The sequence below is a fragment of the Ictalurus furcatus genome, chromosome 20, assembly GCF_023375685.1.
Source record: "Ictalurus furcatus strain D&B chromosome 20, Billie_1.0, whole genome shotgun sequence".
Classification (NCBI taxonomy): Eukaryota; Metazoa; Chordata; class Actinopteri; order Siluriformes; family Ictaluridae; genus Ictalurus; species Ictalurus furcatus.
The window spans coordinates 578485-602847 of NC_071274.1; the positions used below are offsets into that span (position 1 = coordinate 578485).

The window sequence follows — 24363 nt, forward strand, 5'->3', positions numbered from 1 at the left end:
GCACTTGATGCGGCTCTTTGAGAGACACTAGCATAGCACGGGGATTGAAACACAGCCGGATTTGTGGAAGAATCAGAAGGTGGTAAAGAAGCTTCTCGCTTTTGTGTCACGTCTTCAGCGCCGTTATGTGAAGATCGTCGCCATCTGCCCGCTGCCCCTGTAGGCCTGTTTCTGCGCGCACCATGTGTCTCCACATTAAAGGGAAAGTTAGCGCAGCGCTCGTCAACATTTATCACTCCCCCGAGTCGAGTTTAAGCCCAGTCTTTTCCAGATGTGCCTCCGTGTCACATCATAAGCATTCCTCTGTCGGAAGGATGCGCTAGTTTCAGCCGGCGTGCAGGTGTGATTTATAGCACACAGCTCATTAGCAATTCTTTTTTCCCCCTCGTTCTTTTCTTTAAGTCAAGAGACAATAAGTAGGAATTAAAAGCGCTCATGACTCGGTGCAAGACTTTACCAGTGGCTCTAATTTTCCTGTTCAGAGTGTAGAGGATGTCAAATCAGGGGGAAGACTGTGGGAAGGCTGCTCTCAGGAGTGTACACAAACACACACACACACACACACACACACACACACACACACACAGCACTGGATTGTGGTCAGAGACACTTTTAAACGCAATGCTAGTTAATTGACATTTGGTCAAGTGGGAGAAAGAAGTTGGGATTACGCTCGGACCAACACACTAGCAATTAAACCAAGCTGCTAACTCAAGACAAGGTTTCTTTCCTCCCTTTTCGTAGATTCTTCTATATATTCTATATGCACCAATCAGCCGTAACTTAAAACCACCGGTCAGGGGGTGGGAGATATTTATTAGGCAGCAAGTGAACAGTCAGTTCTCACAGTTGACGTGTTGGAAGCAGGAAAAATGGGCAAGGGAGAAATTGTGATGTCGAGACGCCTGGGTCAGAGCAGGGGTTAGTAATTTAAGGGGTTAGTACCTACCAAAAGTGGTCCAAGGAAGGAGAACCGGTGAAACGGAGACAGGGTCGTGGGCTCCCAGGGCTCACTGATGCGTGTGGGAAGTGAAGGCTAGTCCGTCTGGTCCGATCCCACAGAAGATCTATTGTAGCACAAACTGCTGAAGAAGTTCATGCTGGATCTGATAGAGAGGAGTCAGAACACACAGAGCATCACAGCGTGCTGCGTATGGAGCTGCGTAGCTGCAGAGCGTACAGAGCGTCCAGGCTGAATCCCGACTCAAATCGTCTCTACTATTACCAACCTTACCTTTAAACATTTTACAGTTAAGCTTTAAACACATCATGCACTTTTTTATAGATTTATGTACATGTGATTAAAGTATTTATTTGCCATCAGCACTTTTTAAAAACTGTCTACTCATGCAGCATCATAAAAGAGTTCCAGAGGATGATTGAGATTGATGAGAGTTAACGAGCAGGAGGATCTGGCCGACGTCCTGCACCTTCTCTCCTCACGCGTGTATCTGAACCGTCAGCATGTGAGCACGTGAGCTGAGTGTAATGAAGAACGCGCCGTCGTGGGACGGCAGAGAAATGTTTACAACCCTCACATGAGCACGTTGCAGACGAGAAGCTCCAGCGAAACCAATTAAAAGGAGAGCAGAGGGACGGAGAGCGGATCCAGATGATGATGATGATTCGTGGTGTGTAATAAAGCGCTCTGTGGAATGAGAAAACTCAAACTAGACCTGCTCACTACATGAACACGGGATATTAACACACACACACACACACACACACACACACACACACACACACACACCCCAAGTGAATCTCCATCAAAAGGTCTGCAAACCAGGAGTTCATTTCCTTTCGAAAGCAACTGCAAGGACGAAATAAAAATTTTATAAACTTTTTAAATCTCTCAAAATTTAACACAGATTTTGTTGTGCACTTATGCGCTTCCAGTTTGTAGACCCGCCCTCTCAGCTCTCTGGCCCATCCACTTGGCCACACCCCTTCAAATGTAGAAGAAAATTCTACCACACAAACACCAGCACAAATTTCAACAACTAATTAAACAACAACAACTTATTGCAAAAGGCTAGCATGACGCTACAAAAACACAAATCATGACCTCATTGCTGCATTTACATAGGAAGTGTTTTAAATAACTCCGAACCCCTGCGTGCCGTGTCTCCTGCGTAACACTGATGTTTCTCATGTTTGTATTTTCTCACTTACTTTATAACAAGCTAATCATTTTGCTAGTCACGTCACTACTCACGTCTGTTGCTGGTTCTCAACAATGAAATCGAAGCACCTTGAAATCGTAATGTTTATACAAACGCGTACAAGAACAGAGTAACACAAATTTGAGAATAAGTCTTTTTTATTTACATTTCAGAGTAGATATAAAACATTTAGCTCAAAATGTGCAATAATAAAAACCAGCACACAGCTTTCCTCTTCCGAGATCTAAAATACGTGTGAAAACGTCTGAAAATTTCTTCCCATACGTGTTAATGGAACAAAAAACACAACAAGGTGCATTCGCACCTTCGCCTCATCCCAAAAAATCCGATTTATCCACGAAACACACGCGGACTGAAGGACAGCCATGAAGTCAGACACAAGAAAAGAAAATGAAAAAGTACCGATGAGGAAAATCCCAAAACAACCTCCCTTCCCTAAAAACGGGAAACGACTCGGCCTTCAGCCAGGCCTGTGCTGATAATCACTTACACGATATATCGTAATATTCACGTACGTTACCGTTATCGAGGGAAGTTTAAAGATCCTCGCCCTTGCGTTCCAGACGTCCGTGACGAAGACGTCTTCGCAGGTAGCGTTATTGTGCTCACATTTAAAAAGCAGCATGAAAATTGTTTTAAACGATCTCCGTACGTCGTTCTCAGAGAGTCATCGTAAAAACATCGAAAGAACGGACACAATGACGATTCTTCACTTTTCAGTTAAAATGCTCACCAACACGTCGTTATTTTAAAGCTGCAGGACGTTATTTATTTTAACAAAACGTTACTGTTGACAATAATGGAAGATTTTTTTTTTTTTTAAACTAGAAAATTATTAAAAGAAATTTTTAAAAAATTATTTATTTAATATGTGGCGGTCTTCCAAGTCGCAGCTGAGCTGGAACTCGGAGTGGATTTAGCCTTTAATCCTGCAATTTTTATTTATTTATTTATAAAACAGATTTACACAAGCACCTCGGGGACGACTTAAATATTTGGATCTGAATGTTTATGGACGTGTCACTCAAATTAAACCGTGGTTCAATCTTGTCGAATTTGTTTGGGGTGGGGGGGGGGGTACTTGACAGGCGTTCCATCTTAAGTTGATTAAAATGAACAAAATGCTAAAATGTTACATATTGCAGCTTTAAAATACAACAGTGTGATAAATAAAAATGTAACGTACTTTTACACCGTACGGCAAACAATTTAAAAACAACAACATTACAGAATGGAAAAAAAAAAAAACGTGCGCGAGATATTTCACTATACGTGTGTTGAATTTGTGACGAAGCTCCACCCACACCGGCTCATGTAATATGTATCGTAGCATTATATTTCTGTTCGCAGATCGCCAGAAATCGTTCCTACGCTTATATTTAGCTAACGTGATGCGATCTCACCGATAACGTACGAGTTTAGTTTATATCTAAGCGGAGTGGTTAGCGAGTGAAACGCTTCTGAGCAGCGAATAAATGATCACGTTACAATTATCACGAAACGAGAAACGGAATATTTCAGTGTCGACGCACAAATCGAATCACATCGGCAGATCGAATCGAATTATCGCCCGCTTAAACTTCGGAGCAAAGCATAACACGTATTCAAGTAACGGGAGAAGCCGCTGTAACGCATCGTACGTGCACCAGTGCTCATTTAGAACATCACGTCTCAAAAAAACCAACAAAAAGACGAGCAGCGTGATAAACATTCATATGTACAGACATCCTCCATGAGCAGAGACTCTAACGTCGCTCCTAAACTACAAGACCAGGATAAAGTTCACGCAGAAAAATAAAAAAGTACCAATAACGAGGACAAGTTTTGAATAAGGTCGTAATGAGAGACCTGCGTGATGTCATCATGAACTCTTCGCATCACCCGGAAGGGAAGCGTTATACAGAACCATGTGGTCCTGAGACTGCGATAAATTACGCTCTGATACGCTTTTTATTCTTATTTTATATATTGTTATTATAGATGCCAAACTTTGTCCACTGTTACTCGCAGCTGGACGTTAAAATTTACTTCATTGATTCGTGATATAAAGGTGTAATATCAGCACACGCCCATTCAACACGACATTTCACCTAAATGTAATAAAACTCACTGGATGACCAACAAAACACTGAGTCACATGACCAGGAAACGTAAACAAAATTAGGCACGTGCCAATAAACGTTATTCAACGTGACATATATCGTGTATATATACACACACGTGATCTGTGAGATAGAACCAATAACAGAACCACGCTTATTCTAATGAACGCACCAAAAAAAAAACAAACAAAAAAAAAACGGAGAACTAAACGTGGATAGATTTATTTATTTATTTATTTTAAACGTACCATTAATCGTGTTTATATAATCCTTCACCTCCTACAGACCTGAACGAATCCAGATCCATGATCCCGGACACGTTCACTATTCCCTACAAAGTGCACTGTGGGTGTTCGATACTCGTCAGGGTACATCATGTGGGCACTAATCTGTTGCAGTGCATTATGGGATTTCACTTTTCACAACATGCTAGTGCGTGAACACAAAGCGGTTCGGCACACACAGAGGAATCCGTTTAGGGAAATTTAATGGAATGTATTAAACTCCGTAAGAAGGCTAACACCTGGCTAACGTCGAGTTTGAGATTCAATTTAGAGCTAATTATGCAATTTAGCATACATGCAGACAAAGAGTCCATTACTGCTACCCTTTTTTTTTTTTTTTTTTTTGGAAATGTGCATTCAGCTATATCCTCAGGCTATATCCATGACACGTCCACATACGCACTATACCTGCGTTTTTACATTATTTAGAACTTAGCTAGGCTAACGAACGTTACTAACATTGCTGCTAGCTATATCTGTTCCGGTAACGTAGCCTAGGAATTCCTTAATCGTTTCATTTATACTTAATAAAGACTTGCTAAAATAAAAGACAGATTTGCGATCGATTTCAGGTTCGTCGCATTACGGATAATAATCCAATTTTTTTTTAAACAGAAATCTGTGTGATAAAAATTAATTTAAAAGAAGTTTTGAAGGGGAGGGCAACATGGTAAGATCTGAATATTGTGGTAAATTCAAAGTTTTATTTATGGTGAATGAAATATCTTTAGATTTATAACGCGATACAATTTGTTATCAAACACCAGTAAAACTAAACACTGTAATACACACCGTGACACGATGTTTCACCACGAGGCCCTTCCTTCAGTAAGGAAACGTGAAACGTGACGAGTTTAGAGCTTATTAGTGTGCTAAAATGTCATTAAGGCAAAGATTAAACAAATTTACGTCGTTCCTGTATTTGTTCCTGGAATTAAAACGCACGTTAGAAATAATACTAGACGTCTAAACGAGCATGCAGGAGTGATACGCCCCGTTCACTCGACCCACCGTCTTAACATCTCATCTGCTACTTAATCTAACACTCGACAAACAAACAAACAAACCAAACATCACCGTTTTCCTCTGACGTAAAAAACGTGGAATTTAATGGCGTGACGAGCCACGAGAAGACTGTTCGTTCTGACATCCTAGAAAGTGCAAGAAGCGACGTGCATCCTGTCGGCTCAGTAGTGTTTCTCTTGCAGGTAATCTTTCATCTTGTTGGGTAAAGGCAATTTCTGGATCAGGTCTATGCGCGTGTACTGACGAATCACGAACCGGCACGAGTACTGCAGCGATCGCACTTGCATAAACCGTGAAACGGGATTGGTCAGTCTGACGGGGTACGTCACAGACCCCGGTAAACGCGATCTGGAGTAGCAGAACGCGCCGTTCTCCGAATCCCTGATGGAGTTGTCGATGAGCTCTACGATGGACGTGTGGCCTTCCATGTCGGGCTGCTCGTAGAAGCTGAACGAGCCGTTGGAATGCTCGATTCGAGTATGAAGCGTCTTTCCTTGCGAGCGAAAACTCAAACTTAGAAGATAGCGCTCGTCTGAACTGTCACGAACCAAAAAGGAACCATCCGGAAGGTTTGCGAGCTTCTCCTCAGCTTCCCAGCGTGTGATCGGACCCCAGTACCATCCCTGCTTGGCCAGTTTCTTCAGCTCCACCGTGAGACTCGTGACCACCATCGGACCGCCGGTCTGCACCGCGTCGTAGACCCGCTGGACTCCTGGAGCCGAGTTCGGATCAAAGCTGAGATGTTCCAGAACCGAATCGGCTACTCGGGTGCCACCGAACCGAACAGGAAGGCTGCTAACAGGAAGTGGAGGTAGCAGAGGAGACTCCAGGCGTGAGCTTTGCAGCAGAACGTTAGCGGTGTTCAGAATGAGCCGGTTTACTGACGGCTCCATGAAAATGTCAGGAGACAGGAGGTCATGACTGATGGAGTCTTCGTCGGCGTGAAGAGAACACTCGCTCTGAGGCAACACGTCCATCGGTGACGTTACGTCCAGGCAATAAGACCGAGGCGGATCGTCTCCGGCGAAAAGCCCATCGTCTAAAGGCATCGTGTACTGAATGTAATCCTGAGCAGTGAGGCCGATGACTACAGGCACGTGATCGTCCATTTCCAGATCGCCGTTCTGAGGGTCGGGACTCCGACCGTCAAACATTTCGTCTCCCAGGAAGTTCTTCTGGACGGCGTTGAGAGATAAACTCGAGTTGCTGGACGGGATCAGCGCGCTGACTCTGGCGTTGCATGTCTCCTCCGAGCTCGTCACTCTGAGAGGCCATGGCGTCGGGCTGTAATGGTGGCTCTGTAAAGATGTTGTTCGAGACGAATGCTGTGACTTCAGGTCGCGAAACGTGATGGGCTCCGACGACGAGGAGAACGCATCGTCGTCGATCGAGCAAACGGACGGAGAACTCGCTTTCACCTTTGGTTTCTGCTTCGTCGATAGTCTCCTCTTCAGCGTTCCCATAAGACCCTCGCTTTTAGAGCGACTTTTACATCCCTTCAACTCCTCGTTATCCAAATTATCGCCCACGAGGTCCTTGCTATAGCAGCCTCCGTAAAGAGAAGGCTCCGAAGGAAAACCGGTGGACAGGTCCGGCTCCGACACCGCGTACTCGTTCTCTTCTTTCCCTTTTATGCTCAATGACTTTCTGATTGTGTTGAGACTAAATTTCTTCATCCTGTATATTCCCTGTGCGAGAACCAGTCACACTAAACCGTCCTTGAGAAGAAGAACGAAGAAGAACGACGGAGAAGAAGGCGGCGAACGTGAACACTTTCACATCGCTAATCACACGAGACGGCCATGCCTAGAAAAGAAAAAGACGGAAAAACATTACATAGTTATATACTACATATATACAAATCTGACTGTACAGTAAACAGAAAGAGTATAATAAATGAGATGTAGATCGGTATTGGGCCCGAAAATCATCTGAAACAACGCAAACCACGAAGCGTGTTATACCATGAACGCCTCGTGATGTTGTCCGACACACAAGACGCAACTAGTATTATGACGTTTTGCTGAACTTGGCGACCGAAGAGTATTAAATCAGTATAATGTAACGGCCCATACTCACACCTCCGATACCGGTGTCGAAAAGGTAAAAAGTGGGATTTGTGCAAAATACAAAGTGTACAAACAACTAAACCCTGCTTTTGGCTAAGCAGTGCAATAAATACTGACAGTGTAAGAAATGTTTTGGGAAAATATCTGCTGTAATCTGTAATGATATGATGCTGTGCTGATAAACAACATTTATAGTTATTTAGAAATAACAGGTAACTATTTTATTACGATGCAATAATTAATCAATATTATAATTAATGTAACTCTATGACTGAATTAAAAATAGGAGGAAAACATTAATAAACACCACTAAACTTGGCCTGTCTCATGAAGTGAAAGTTGTTGTTTTGTTTTTTTTTTAAATCTTGTATTAAAGCTTTTTAGTTACACTTTTATCTGAATAATAGTAAGTTATCTGCAAGGCATTTCTTCAGGCCTGAAGCTGGACCTCCAGAACATTAGCACCTGAGCTACACCAGAAACCACAATAAGAACAATTTGTGCTCTCACAATCTGAAGATGAAAAGAATAACCTCGTTACCTTCGCGTCCTCTGGAACACTCTGTCAGCTAACCGCAGTCCTCATACTGTTCTTTATAAAACACATGAAGCCTGACGCTCACAAAGCTTCAAACCGTTTTCTGATATTTTAGCTAAAACGTTAGCATGGGGCTTCTACTCGCCTGAAGCGCGCGTGCGCGCCGTTTCCACGCATGCGCTGTCACGGAGTGACGCACGAGAGCTCTTTGACTTGACAGCCTTGTTTAGCTTAGCTTTAGCTCAAAGGTTAGCTAGAATTTTAGTTTGGCCTTACGAAAATATATATTTGTATACATTTAATACATAAATGGTCGTGTGTTTCTATCATACACCGTCCATGTGATAGTGTTTGGATGGATTTCAAAGTAACTGCTTAAAAAAATATTCATACCCCCCGCCCCCCGACTTGCTAGCACTAGTGTTAGCTTTAAGCATTAGCTAGCATTTCTTTCTGTCAGGTCTTTCTGCCTCTTTGTTGAGAAAGTGCGATGATCTTTGACGTCACTACGGTGGTCAGGGAGGACATGGGCGACGTAATAATATTATCACAACGAGAATTGTAAAATTTGAGATATTCTGTGTCGACTGGAAGAATTTTTATCATTTTTTTTTAAAGTTCAGAAGGAATTAAAATTCGGACGTTTTTGTGAATACATGCTCCAACTGAATCGAATTTAACACAATTGACATATAGGCTACATTACATTGATTTCACATGGAAAATTAGATACAAACTCTAAATAAACTCGACATTTTATGCCAACTTAATGTGATTCTTAATAAAATACATATTTCTCTCATATTTTTTATTATACATTTTTATGAAGGGTGCCAATAATTCTGGCGTCCACTGTAACTGAGTTCACGAGGACTAGCCACATAATTGAGCTAACGTTACGAAGGAAGATTAAACCTAATTTAGTGTACTTTATCATTAACAATAAATCTAACGTCTTAGTCAAACTGCTAACTTGGTGTTTGATAGCTTGTTAACATTTTGTAAGCTGTGAGCGTTTACATGTAAATTAGCATGTGGGTCGACACTCAGCACAGAAATCTGAGCCAAATATTGTCAGGTTGATGCTCATAAGGGTCAATTATTGGCTTAATCGATTATCCTAATTAATGTTACATATGGCTGAACGATATAAAAATTAAAAATAACAAGATCGTTTTGTAACATCACCCTGCCTTTCAGTTATGTTGTGAGGAATTTTTTAAAGCAAATTTATTTCATTAATTTACTCATAGCCTAAAGTTACACCAGTTACTAGATTCACAAAAAAAAGAGTCGCTATTTTTGATAAGTTGCTGTTTCTTTTCTTATTTGTAGGATTAGCAAGTCTAAATAAAATTTAAATATGTTGGGTAACATTCAAATATTTTACAAGCTGTTTAAAATGACATCTCTACATTCCCAAAGTGAGCGACATTACTCTGTCAAGGATTAGCGCTAACGTTAAAATTTAGCTAATGTTAGCCAGGTATTAGGAAGTGATGCTTGTTTTACAGTTGCTAGCATGATATTTAGTCTAACATAATACTAATCCATTAGCTGGTTTGCAAAACAGCAATTAAAAAAGAAGTACTGTTTATGCACATTCTATTCCTGTGGGTATTTTCGCTGGTAAAATGATGTTGGAAGGTTCCGGCATCAGGATCTCAGCAAAACCCCACAGACCTACAGACCGCCATGGCGGCTCAGATCGTAGCTCCATGTTTCAGTACACATCCTCAGATGATTCAGTGGTGGTCTAATTAGTGTCAGTAAGACTTCAGGAAGAGCGCCTGTGCGTTCCTTTGGTTAATTGATGTCACACTTGGCTCTTTATTAGTTTTTTTTCCTCCTGCACTTTCTTTCTCTGACAGTGTTGTGTTTTTTGCGGTTGGATGTGCTGAAGAATGCAGTGTGAAGACACTTACAGCGGGAAAGCCTAATTACTTCACCTTATTAGAGCTGTTCATGAGGCATGGTACAGGGTTTTCACCCTCTTAAATGTGCTAATTAAAAGTCACACTTTGAATTCTATTTCGACTCCCAATTGCGCTTTACATTGTCACACAGTCGGTCTTTCACCACCATACAACGTAGTGACAATAATCAGATATACAATACACTATTAATTATACGGATGAAAGCAAGATAAAGTGACATAAGCAGACACCAGGGGGCGCAATAACAAATATTGCAGCCTGTTCACATAGTGTTATCACCTTGTTGTATGAAGCCTGACCGTCTCACCGGTGTCGCCATCCCAAAGGGGTCAACTTTCCAAATTAACTCATCAACTTGAATTGTATTAAAAGTTCGACAAAAATGTAAACACACTGCGTATAATTTGGACGTACTTTCCACGGACACTTCAATACAAGAGAACAAGGAATTACTTTCAGCAGGAAAAAAGTTTATTACTGCTCATGATGTAAATAAGTCAGAAGGGAAAGTCTACGAGGCGTTCAGAACAGTGCATGAATGTAAAGTGCATTAGTTGGTGACGTATTCTAATGTACTGTTGAGTATGAAATTCGCTCCGGGCTAAAACCGATGTACCCACGGCGCCGCCCTATTGGTGAGGCGACTTCACCGACTGAAATATTTTGTGAAAAAGTGGATCAGTGTTTGAATTACGAAATCGTTAGGTTATGAGCAGGATTCGTCCAAGTGAGTTAGTGTTTGAATCACCAAATCATTTCAGCGAGTCAGTGAGTCCAGTGTGGACCTGTTCAATGTGTTCCATCCAAATTGTAGATTTCCAGTGTTTCTGAGCATGAGGACATACACACTCATTATAAAATAACACAACCTGATCAGACTGCACAGATTAGACAAAGTGCATCAAGTGAATCATTTAACTGAGTCGACTCCAAATACTCGAGTGACAAAAAAAAAAAGTAACTAAATATTTTAAATTCCTGGTGAGGTTGAGTGTGTTCTTGTCCCCGTGTAACTCACTTGTTCTCTAAGAGCTCTCATCAGAGACGTGTACTCGAATGTAGAGACTGGTAAAGCGCACTAGGTGGCGTAGTACTCTGATGTACAGTTTAATAAGAGGTTTAGGATGTAGGCTGAAACCGAAATAGCTCCCTCTACTCCCTATATTGTGCACTAAATATGTTATATTTACAGTACGTTTATATTTACACCCTATATTTTGGAACATGGCTCCATTCTGGATTCAGACATATCCGCAAGTGTTCAGGGAATGATTGCGTGAACATTTGGCGCGTCTTTGAAGGTCAAAGGTCACACTTAGCAGTCAGGACAGGCCATCCTTTATCAGGTGAGCATGCGGAGAGCAGCAGTGGGACAATGAGATTGATTTTGGGGCGCTGGAGCTCAGTGTGAGAGCATGATTACTCACACGTACTCACAGTGATGGGGTGATGGATCACGAATCAATGCTGATTGTCGACATGGAGCTTTTATTCGGAGAGTCGGCCAAGGTCAACTTTTACAGGCGCCTATGAGACTACTTTTCTGGGGACAAAAGAAATAATAGAAAACTTTCTGTCTGATTTGAGGAAGGAGACATGAAAAGGTGTCATTGCTCTGAGAAAATGCCTCGGAGAAAACCTGTCACATCTCTTTAAAGGTGACATTCAGGAAAGATTAAAAGGCACACAAATTTTTCCTTTAAGTCAGATGCAAGTTGATCAACCAGGACGCGTTCGGTGTTGAACAAACTCATCCATACTCACGAAAACAGCTTTCCAAAACCTTTAAAACATCATAATATCTATCAAATATATCATGTATAATAATAATAATTATTATTATTATTATTATTACCACAGCACTGTTGAATTCTCAAAATCTTTAATCGTTTCTATAGTAACAGCTCATCCACAGGGACGTGCACGGCGGACGATCCACTAATAATAAACTGATAAAAAAAATGTGTGTAATCGTTGACATGGTGAAGTTTTCTCTAAGGAGACATTTATTTAACATTTATGGAAGGAGTCTCCAGTCCCAGAGCTTTATAACAATCAGAGGAAAAGGTGTAACTTTAAGTTTTCAGGACTGCATCACTTCTTGCTATTTGCTTATCGCTACACATTAGGAGGCGGGGCCTAAAGGGCGTGGCATCTGGCTGTCCAAGAAACTGAAGAAGAAAACTGTAGACGCTAAACATGTCTCAGTTGATTGACTACATTTGGTGCAAAAGGATGTGTTTTTTTTCATCAGACTTTACCTTCGATTAATATTTAGTTTAAAAATAGCACTGATCTCACACCGTGCGCAGGAGTGTGATAATCCTGCGGTATGTAAAGGCCCATAGCATCAGAGTGTGAAGGTGTTGAGGTCTATCAAACATGAAGGTGTCATATTTAAAGCTATATGGCACATGTAGTTTGGAGAGGCAGCGTACGAGTGGAGAAGGAAACTTCTGGAACATTCGCATATAGAATAAATAATGATGTAGTTCAGGATTGAACTGTTATCATGAACATGTGCAGACACCATCGTACACTTCAGACATTCAAATCCTCATGAAATGTCTAAAAGAAACTTAGTTTAGACGACTATCTCAACTGTCTAAGCTGAATCTACACTAACGTAGACTACTTTAATACTAGACGACGAGATGCATGTGTTTTTGGAGTTATGGCGTATGTGTTAGAGTCGTGGTCGAGCGTCAGCGTTGCCGATGGTGACGGAGAGCCGCAGGATCGTCACCGGGAGATATCTGATGCGTCTGAGTGGTGAGATAAAATGACATTACTGAGTCTTACTGATGGAGACGGTGTATGAAGACGGGATCGTGCTCCCCATCAGTCTTAGGCAGCGACAGTCCGACACTGAGCAGCTCCATGACGGTTAAATACGCCTCTGAAAAGAGTCACAAAACCACCAACTCAGATAAACTCCGCCCACTTAGGCATGAATAAACTCCAAATATTTATTCTCATTTGGAAATGGGAATAGTGTTTGTGAAGACATACAGGGAAAAAAAACACAGGTGAACCATGTTTACTGGTAAGGAGCTGCTACTATAGAGAAAGATGCCCTTGGGGGCGGGGTGTATACACTATACACTCTATAAAGTATTTAATTGGACGAACACGAGACTAGTACAGGATGAGTAAAAAAAGAACAACTGCTGCTCATGATATTACGGTACAGGTTCATAAAACATGAAACATCAGTGCTGGAGAGATTTGACCGCTGTTTAATGGCGCCGTGGTCGTGGAGGAGAATGTTAATCACATGTCGGTGTTCACCTGTAACGCAGCATGACTCCGAGCTCAGGGAACTGATGCGCTTCTCACCTTTTCAAGGAGACGTGTGATGGTGTCTCCTCACAGCGACAGAGCTGCCGCACGAGCATCGCTTGAAAAATGTTCTCATTTCTGAGGTTCATAAAAGTGGAACCAGAATACATTTCTCCTGGCATGATCAGTATGCGGTGCAGCTCGTCTCCAGCCCGCGTCTGAGCTCCGTCTCGCAAGGAACAGGAGAGATGATAGAAATGCAAACACTCTCTTTATTCAGGATTTAAGCAGGAACGGTGGTGATGTTCTATTCTCTAGCGGTTCTCAGGTAGAAAATTATATAAAAGTGTCAAAACCTTGCAGAAAATATGGCTAGGAAGGAAGAGTTCTGTACTGGAGGACACAGTGTGAAAAAAAAACATCTACAGAGTTTACTGTAAAAATGACAAGAACGTTAAAACGAAAAAATAATCTTTACAGTAGTAACTGTTCGATCGATTACATTTTACACATTACATCAAGTTTCCTTTTACCGTATATCAGCAATAACAAAACATCCACCAATATACCAAAACATACAGGAGCTGATTTTCCCTTCAGTCATCCCCTTTAATTAAACAATTCAAACAGAAACAGGGATTTTAAGAAGATTTAAGGTTCTAAGATTTAAGGGTTCTTCACGTCTCCCTCTGTAGAACCCTTTTATAGTCTAAACTTGTTTCCCTATCAGGAAGGGTTCCCCATAGACCACTTTCATAAGGCTAAGAAGCCTTAGTTATGGAAAGAACACTAAAAGAACCCCTGAAAGTGATCACATACCGAGTACATGACGAGTGATGACTCAGACCTCTGGATGTTTCTCATGGAGAAATCTCAACCTTTCCTCATAATTTAATCCAAATTGAATCAATATTGAATCATATCTTGCAAAAAAAGCTTGAATTACGATTTGCTAATGTTCTGTAATGTACGTGTAGACACATCTTCAGGTGATGCAATGATTGACACTTAAATATTCTCTGTTTGATGTTTATTTAAGGAAGAAACATCCACAAAAATGACTTTTTGTCCATGTAACTGTGCACTTGGGGGAAAAAAATCCATGAAATTATGCTGTGTAGATAAACGATGATGAAGTCTGCTGACTGGGCGAGTTATTAAATGAGATCCATTAGATCAAAAAAAAAAAAAAGAAGAAGAATGAAAGAAAAAAGAAAACAAAGTGGTATGCAGATTAGCAAAGACTTAATTATCTACTGCCTAATTTGCATATAAAACAACTTCTCAAAGAAAATTGAAAGTAGACATCTATTGTATTGATATATATACACACATACAGGTGAAGTGTAATTCTAACACAATAAAGTAACAATAAAAGGAAAAAAATTCTATTAGGGGTCTGCTCCTGGTTTGTGTTTAATGATCTGATTCCAGCTGAGTGAGTAAATCAAGTGAATCACCTCATCAGCAGGAAGCGGATGCTGTTTTTCTCTCCTGATCTCGGGGTGTGTTTGCTGTTTCTCCCCCGAGTCGAGTCGGTGTGTATCCGCTTCCTCACGTCTGCCCTGAAGCATCATGGGTAAGGCAGATGCTGCCATCAAGAGGTACAGAGGAAAGCGTTAAATATTAAAGAGCAGAGAGCAGGAGAGCTTCTGAAACGTCGACCTGGATTATACAGAACAAGTTTAACGGGGATATTCCGAGAGACTCGTCTGTGATTTCAAAAAAAGATAAAGAATGTAACGGAGCAGCAAACAATGAAAAGATCATGAATTAGTGACTGTACAGTGCTGCATTATTTGTACTTTGATCTTTGTGTTATGATTTTTTTAACGCAATCATTATTATTATTAATTGCATGCAAAGAATTAAAATAGAATGAGAGAATGCGTTGTTTTTTTTATTTTATACTTGTTTTTAAAATTATATACTGTAACTCACATAGAGCTGCGTTTAAAATCCATGAAATAAATAAATAGAAACTATAGAAATAAATGATTACTTAATTCTTCAATGAAAACTATTTATTATGGGGACAATGTGGCTGAAATCGAAATATCCACCATGTCCCTCTGCTCCAACTTTTAGTATGAAGTTTGTTTCTTGAGCTTTGTACTGCAGCTACACGGCTTAACAAATAATGGAAGCTAACGGCTACCAGTTTAGCAGTAATTCAAACTCCATGTCTGAATCATCACACACACAGACACACAACTCTAAACACACCATATGTATATAAACAGTCTGGTAAAATAGCACAATAAGTATGTATTAAATCTTTTAATGTACATTTAGTGCACCATGCTAAACTGGAGGCTATAAGATTCTGAGACTTGTTAACTAACTTCATTAGCCTTGCAGCTCGAGTGCTTAATTGGACATGTTGAACGTGTCTCGGCAGATCAAAAAGAAAAAGAAAAATCCTCTTTTTGTTGCTGTTACTCGAGGCATCCCTCAGGGCGCTGTACTCGGCCCGCTGCTGTTTACAGTCTACAGGCTTCCCTTCGGTCGTATATTAATAATAATACGGATGAATTTTAACATTTGGGAAACGTGATTTTTTTAAATGTTAAAGATTAAAATGTGGCTAAAATGACAAATGGTTGAAAGGTTTAAACTGGTGGCTATAAACTGGTAGCCATTCCAACTAAAGAAGCAGAATTCAGACCCAGGACTAATCTCAGCTAATCTCCATTTTCATCAGTATTGTTTATATTGCTAATAGTTTTAAGATGATAATAACACGTATAATGGATTTTAAAATAAATGTTGTAATTATAATGTGATAAATTGAAGGACAGGGCCCGGGGGATAACGAGACACAACCCTGAGTGACTGATTCGCGCTCGGTGTGTGGAGGAAGTGTGTTCGGGTCAGAGCTGCTGCCGTTGGCGTGGGATCAGCCGCTGTCCGAAAGCAAAACACGTCAATCAGAGGCCGGGTGTCGGAGCCAGAGCTCCACTGGCATCCTGGAGGAACCAAGAAGGGTCGAGTTTCAATCTGCGCTCCCACTGAGTGGCATGTGGAATTAATCTCAGTGCATTTCAGGGGAGATATGCACAAGAGCTGGGCCTCAAAAAAACACCAAAAAACTCCAAACACAGCAAACTCAAGGAGCTCGATGAAATCTGAAAACCTCAGAGAGGACGACTGCATGAATAAAATATACAGAAAATCAATAATAAAGAAATAAAAACAGGATGAAACTGGGACTGATGTCGAGTCTCTGGAGAAAAATGAAAAAGAGGCAAATTTTTGTTATGCACACATTAATACAAAACCCCACACACACAAACACACACACACACACACACACACACACACACACACACACACCAGGAAGAGAAAATACATCTAAAATGCAATGCAAAAATCCAGATATGTTTTTGAGCTGAAGAAGAAGTGAAGAGTCTGAACAGGATCTTTATTTTCCTTCTGCTCAGCTGAACCTCACTGTTTCCCTCAGGTCCCCACACACACACACACACACACACACACACACACACACACACACACACACACACACACAGGGTTCTGCTGTGTTCGCTCTTTCCTCGATAATCAGGACGAGAGCGTTATGAACTGCGCCAAACTTCCCTGAAGCGAGGCGGATTTTGGCTTCTTCCACACAGACCCTGTTTTTTTTCCTTTTCCTCCCCCGTGTCCTCTGTAAAACTCTCCCTCGCTACTCAGACTTGATGAGGCTGACTTTAAAATGCTGAAAACAGTATGTTCAAGCACATAATAAACTCCAACAAAAAGTGATGAGCTTACTCCACCGAGCTCCCGCTGTGATTAAATCTGATCTCGGCTCGGACGCTCCTGCATCGGCGTACGACTTCATCAGACTCGTCAAGTGCTTTATTCTTCTTACACCACAGCGATTTGCCAAGAGATAAAATGTTTTATTGATTAAAGAATGCTGCATATCCGTTTATATTTTGTATCCATTTTTAGTTTCCTTGCTTCTCTCTCTCACTCTCTCTCTCTCTCTCTCTCTCTCTCTCTCTCTCAGTTAATAAGACAAAAAACCCCGCAGCTTGGCGTGTTAGCGAGAAACCGCAAAGAAGCGTAAACTCCTCTGTCCTGAAGACGTCGGAGAACTTAAAGTTACAGCTTTACCTCTGACACTGGAGACTCCTTCCATAAATGTTACATAAACAGCTCCTTACTTTAAGAAACCTACTGTATCATAACACATCTTAACCAGTTTATTATCAGTGGAGCGTTCGCTGTACATGTCCCCATGAACGAGCCGTTACTATAGAAACCATAACGAATCAGAACGAGCGCGTTAATTATAAATAAAGCTGTGATTTGCAGCTGCGCTCCTGTCAGAGCCGCTGTTCTAGAGAATTCATTAATCAGCACCTTTAACCAATCACGATCCAGGATTCCAGAAGAAACATGCTTTTAAATGTTAGTGAAGTACTTCAGCGTGTAGCAGCTGTATGAGCCTCACAGCGTCGGAGGGAACACATACACATTTACTGCGCCTTGCTGATCTGGTGGCTACAAGCTTCCCGTAATTGTTAGCAACATTAGCAAACAGAAATCATGTAATAAACACTAAGCGTGTTGGTTTAACCTTTTGACTAGCCGGTCGCTCGCTAGGCCACAATGGCGCAGTTTATAATCAGCTCTCCTTTTTAAATCGGCCGCTTGATTTCATGTGAAAGCTTTAATTTAAGCCAGGTGAGGATGAGGAGCGAGCTCGGCTGGTCTCGTGCCACTCTCTAGCGGTTTGGCCTCCATCCGACCGGGACAAAGCCGCTCTTTTACGGCTGTCGCTGCTCCTGCGGCAGGGGAAATCAAACACCGTCTCCAAACAGCAGAAAGGTCAAGGATGACGTGATTCGGAAAAGACCGTGGCCCCGTGAGCCGCTTTCGCTAAGTCGCGTGGACTATAAGTAGCCCGTGGCTTTGTTTACACGCATAAACCCCTGTACCACATAAACACCGGGGCTGGGACCAGCGTTAACGCTGTTACACTTCTGTGTTCGGGTGTGTACACTTTGGCTTCAGAGTCACAAGCGGTTAAACACACACACACACACACACACACACACACACACACACGGGAGTAAATAGTGCACTTTGTGTTTATCTTTGATCTCATTTTTGCACAACATTTGATTCGTTATGCACGAGTGATGTGTGTGTGTGCGTGTGTGTGTGCGTGTGTGTGTGCGTGTGTGTGTGTAAAACAATGCGCTCAGGTTGTGTAATGTGTTTAATAAAACCTGAGGGAGAAAACAAACTGGAGTTAATGTTGTAAGCTCAATTTGATGATCTGCAGAATTTTAACTAAAATAAATAAATAAACCCCGAGGCACTGCTGGGAAACTGGTCTAAAAATCTCCTCATGACCTCGAGTTCATTTTCAGCACGAGCTGATTTCCGGATGCTTGATGACGTGAGCAGAACCTAGTCGCGTTGTTCAATCGCAGGTCTACCGTTAGAGGATCTTCATCGTATAATGGGACTCTACGACAGAACACACGCTGTCACACTGGGTGCGTCTCGATCAGCTCCCTAGTTCAGAAGTTCAGGGCGCTGATCAGGGAGTCGGCCATTTTAAGGGCTGTCTCAGTCGCAAAATCCTTCCAGTGCGCTGGAACGTTCGCTCCCTAAAAAATCCCACGATGCATCGCCAAAACCAGGGCGCATCGATGCTCACTCTGTTCCCTTACTGGACGTAATAGGGTGTGTCTCGATCAGCTCCCCAGCTCCCTCGGTAGTGACTCAGTATATGATGTACACAAGTTGGGGCTCTGCTATGGACTCTGTCTCACTACACACTGGGACACTGATGACTTCATTTCCTTCGTCTGTGAATGAAAGTAGCTTGTTATTGTGGCTCTCGAATGATTACTTACGTTAGCGATTTTTTACTTTATGTGACGTTCAATATACGGTTTGCTTGAGTCATAACTTTTAAGTGTTTAATGATTTTTAAAAATACCCTAGCTAACCTACGATCCTGCTTGAAGTACCATGACAGAAACACGTACGATTAAGCGTTTTACATGGCGAGTACGTAGTCGTGTTGCAGTGTGTAGTGAGCCAGAGTCCTTACCAGTGCCTTGTCTCGTGTACACCATACACTGATTCACTACCTAGGGAAGTAGCGAGCTGATTGAGACGGACCCACAGTCTGTTACAGAATTTATTGGGATTGTACAGTGTGGTGAGTAATGATCTTAAAATACTGCTGAAATCACAGAATTAGGAATAGTCCAGAGTTCCTCAGGGAAACCTGGAGAAACGAATGGTAACCATTCAGCTGATTCCCATTACATGATGGAAACCATTAAAGAAGTCTGTAGTGCTTTTTTTTTTCCCAGCAGGAGAACGAGGCCAGCGGAGGGCAGTGTGTACAAAGACATGAACTTTCCTTCCTGGATTTTCCAGAGAGATGGTTTAGTATCTGTGTGTGTGATGTGTATGTAATTATTCACTGGTTTTTTTGTTGTTGTTTTTTTTTAAAACTCTGGTTATATGTATATATATATATACGTGTGTGTGTGTGTGTGTGTGTGTGTGTGTGTGTGTGTGCTGTGAGTCTGCATCATATGTCTGCTTTTGCCTCCTCATCCATCATCTGTATAAATCCAGCTCTCCTCAGTTCCTCAGAGTCTGAATGTCAGAGCTGTGCTTTTAGGCAGCACACCATGCACTCGTAATAAAGCAAATTTTATGATTTAATTACGTTTATAAATATTACTCTGGAAATAGGTATGCATGTGGTGTGTGTGTGTGTGTGTGTGTGTGTACTGTGCTGGGGTCAGCGACAGGTGGGCACCGGGGTCCGTGCCAGGTTTCAGGATGCTGTTTTTAGCCTGGTGGAAAATTTTTGCAAAGGTTTTTCAGGAGCATTGAAGGGGGCAGTTTGGGGCTGTGGGGAAACCTCTGGGCGAGAGAGAGAGAGAGAGAGAGAGAGAGAGAGAGACTGAAAAAGAAGGTGTACTTTTACAGTATGTCACACTGTACGAGAAAACGCCTATGAAACCTCGGCCGAGTTCCTCAGCAGACTGCGTGAGCAGGTGAACATACTGTAGATAAATTTCTCATTAAACCACATCGCTGCTGTATTCTGGATTCTGATTGGTCAGTGTTAAAGGTGTTGATTCATTTTCTACAACAGCAGCTTTATTCGTAATGAATGCGCTCGTTCTGATACGTCATAGTTTCCATAGTAACGGCTCGTTCACATAAACGGATTAAAAAGCGTGTGTAATGGTTGACCTGGTGAAGTTTTTCTGTAAGGAGAAACGTGTTTATGTAACATGTATGGAAGGAGTCTCCAGTCTCAGCGCTTTGTAACAGTCTGTAACTTTACGTTTTCCAACATCTTCAGGACAGAGGAGTTTACGCTTCTTTACGGTTTCTCGGTAACACAACAAGCTGCGATTATGCGAGCGAACGAGTGTTTATAGCTGCTACAATGCAAGTGAGAACAGGAAACAATTTGTTTCACAATGTAACTATAAATGGATAAAAAGTCAGACCTGTTGTTCTTTAATAAGTAAAAAAATTGTCCTCACTGGTAAATTGCTGTGGTATAAGGGGAATAGAACACTTGGGGACATGCTTTAATGATCAACGTTGGGACAGTAGCTTGCATTATAGCAGCTATAAACAGTCGTTCCCTCACAGGTGTCGCTCTCCTCTGTCCTGAAGAAGTAAGAAAACTTCAACTTTTAACTCTGACGGTCAGAAATGTCTCCAGCACTGTTTTTATTACTATTTTTTTGAATGAGCTGTTACTATAGAAACGATGACGTATCAGAACGAGCGCATTAATTATGAATAAACCTGTCAGAGCTGCTGTTCTAAAAAATGAATGAACACCTGATTTGAGAATTGATCCCTGCTTGTGGTAAAATAACATCAGTAGCAGGTCGGACAGGTGGGGTAACGGCGTACGGTGGGTCTGATGGGTGATGTTCTCTACACGTCAGTTTTGGACCGAAAGCGCTCCGACTGTAAGATGCGGTCTCGTCCGGTGGAGCTTTGTGTTTTGGCTGCTAGATTGAGATAAGTTCATGGCTGTATGTAGGCCAGATAAAAATATAAGCAGCCCTGGGCCGCTACTGCGCTGTGATCTGGCGTTAAGTGAGTTAAAGGAGTTTTACGACCAAAGCATCCTGTTAGGATTTGTGATTTTTTGCCTGCGACAGCATTCTTCAAGCAAATAATCATAGAGTTCAAACCTACAGAGAATGAGAAACTAATTCAATTTGATTAATATCTCTTTAATACTGCTCCCTCGCTAGCAAGCAGACGTTTCTGGAGCAATAAGTGAGATACACATATAATCACACCTCACCTGAACGCCGCGAGACGTCTCTAAAATTAGTCCCGTAACGTCTAATCTCAGTTTTATAGCGACTCGTTTCCTGTTGTTCCTCCTCGCGGGAATTCGTCTCATTTTCACCAGGTTTAGGTCACGGTTGAATTTAAAAAAAAAAAAAACATTCTCAAATACATGTGCTATTTGTGTGGCGAGGGTCAGTGTGTGAACATTTATAACCCGTTATCATTACGAAAACCAGCAGAGCGAGGAGAAGCCCCACCGCAGCGCTGCACGCATGTCAGGATCGTGTTCATTAAACCTCAGCGTGGGAGCGAGAGAAAATAAAGCTTACACGAAGGTAGTCATTGCTGACCCGCATATATATCACACACACACATACACACACACACACGGGACTCTATATGAATGCACACACCAATGCGGTCTATACGTATTTCCAGCTGCAGGCCGGAGGCAAATGAGGAAAAAATGTCAAACACATGTTGGTGAGCGTGTAATCAGAACCGCATAATTTCAGGGGTGCGACATGCTAAGATCAACAATGACTCAGAATAACAACACATTACAATAGATTAGCAAGCGCTACACACTGAACTGGACTGGACCGGACTGGACCGGACTAGACCGGACTGGTTCATGAGAAAAACTTTGTTAACTCTAATAGTTGTACTATCGTAGTCTATACAACAGCTAGACAGAATATAACTATTCAACAGAATAGACTACGATGGTACTAACCCGACATTCACACTAGCCTGTGGCAAAGAGACATGCCTGAAAGATTCGTGTGATACGACGTTCCCCGCTCACAACTTTAGTTCCTAACCAGATTAGCATTATAGTAAACAAGCTAATCACAAACTAGCATTACAGTAAACAGATTTAAACACTAGCTAGCATTACAGTAAACAAGCTAATCACAAACTAGCATTACAGTAAACAAGCTAATCACAAACTAGCATTACAGTAAACAGATTTAAACACTAGCTAGCATTACAGTAAACAAGCTAATCACAAACTAGCATTACAGTAAACAAGCTAATCACAAACTAGCATTACAGTAAACAAGCTAATCACAAACTAGCATTACAGTAAACAGATTTAAACACTAGCTAGCATTATAGTAAATAAGCTAATCACAAACTAGCATTATAGTAAAAAAGCTAATCACAAACTAGCATGAGAGTAAACAAGCTAATCACAAACTAGCATGATAGTAAACTAGCATGTACATCAGAAGGTAACCATGGTAACTGCGATGCTTGAAGTAGAAGGACCACCAGCCTGGCTGTGGCCTGAAATACGCCGTGATAAGCGAGTAAAAAAAACAGCAGAAGTGTGTGAAACCTGCATGTGTGAAGTGGCCTGATGCTAGATTAGAGAGAGAGAGAGAGAGAGAGAGAGAGAGAGAGAGAGAGAGAGAGTCACTGTGTGTGTGTGTGGGGGGGGGGGGGGGGGGTGTGGGGGGTACATCGTCATGTTCCCGTTGCTCCATGGTTTTGGAGTCGTTTCCCAGCCCTGTGACCTGCGAGCTCACCTGTGTGTGAATTTTGACACAGCTCTGATGCATGCCTCTTCTCCACGGAGATCTGGAACTTTCCTCAGGATCGCACAATGATAACTGATGAACAAACGCTCATAAACATCTGGAGGCCTTTCAGAAGCTGCTGGAGAATCACCTTCTTGAGGTTTCTTACCCTTGAGAACCAAGCTGAGCCTTTTACAAACACACACACACACACACACACACACACACACACACACACACACCCTTTCAGATTCCTTCAGAGAAAACATTTTGAAACGTGTTTTTTCCTCTTCAAATACCTCTGCAGTGCAGAACTCATATCAGTGTTGTTAGCCGTTAATGCTAACTATAATCACACACCTGAAGTAAATGTTGATGTTCCTGATGAGTTTGTCTCATTTTCAGTCTCTGTGTCTTTCCATTGTCTGTGTTTAAGATTTAAGAACAGTTTATATTTACAATTTATATTAAAGAACAGTAATAGGCTAGCTAGCAGAATGGTACACCTCTGCCATTAACTAGCTTGCTCTTTGTGTATATTTTTGTTGCCATGACTGACCACTTTTCAAAAGGAGTGTGTTGTGTGTTCTGCTTCTCTTACGTCCAGTCCAACGCATTTGGTTTGGTTGTGTCTTTTGTTTTCGGTTCTTTTTCGGTGATATTTCATTTCAATGTCATGGAAACATTTATCGCTAATACAAATAGCGATAAACATGCTACAATAAACAAACTAAGTGACGAGCTAGCATTACAGTAAACAGACAAAATGCTAATCGCACAATTAGCATTATAGTAAATATGCTAAAGAATTTATTTGTTTGGCGTTGTTGTTTTTTAAAAAAAAAAAAAAAAACTATGTAGCTTAAATGAACTGCTGATGTAATAAGGGAAGAAGATTTAAAATAATTGTTTTTGAGTTAACATGAAAATTACCTCAGTAAAAAAAAAAAAAAAACCGACGCTAAATTAGTCATGTGTGTTTTCTTGCAGACAAAAAGTGTTCAGAAAGCCTCTTTGGTTAAGGTCATATTTAATTTAGAATTATTAAATTACCCAGAATTAAGATCAATTAACTTTAAAGAAAATGTAATAAT

The 24363-nt window shown here is 41.4% G+C and overlaps 1 protein-coding gene and 1 long non-coding RNA gene across 3 annotated transcripts; both read right to left on the reverse strand.

The window, feature by feature from the left end:
- Positions 1-2302: 2302 nt before the first annotated feature.
- Positions 2303-8661, reverse strand: socs6b (suppressor of cytokine signaling 6b). The gene is made up of 2 exons (XM_053651929.1): positions 8206-8661; positions 2303-7401 (listed from the first exon to the last, which is right to left on the reverse strand). The coding sequence occupies exon 2, from the start codon at positions 7269-7271 to the stop codon at positions 5757-5759; it is 1515 nt and encodes a 504-aa protein (XP_053507904.1). The 5' UTR covers positions 7272-7401; positions 8206-8661; the 3' UTR covers positions 2303-5756.
- A 4399-nt stretch (positions 8662-13060) lies between these two features.
- Positions 13061-23855, reverse strand: LOC128624523 (uncharacterized). Of its 2 annotated transcripts, XR_008388776.1 has the most exons (4): positions 23630-23855; positions 23279-23458; positions 14882-15012; positions 13061-14566 (listed from the first exon to the last, which is right to left on the reverse strand). It is a non-coding gene; the product is annotated as an uncharacterized LOC128624523 (long non-coding RNA). The 2 variants fall into 2 exon arrangements; XR_008388775.1 differs by having other exon boundaries at positions 13061-15012.
- Positions 23856-24363: the final 508 nt, after the last annotated feature.

What these genes read in the sequence shown, in the direction of transcription:
- socs6b (XM_053651929.1), bottom strand. Translation starts at nt 7,271, where the DNA reads ATGAAGAAATTTAGTCTCAACACAATCAGAAAGTCATTGAGCATAAAA.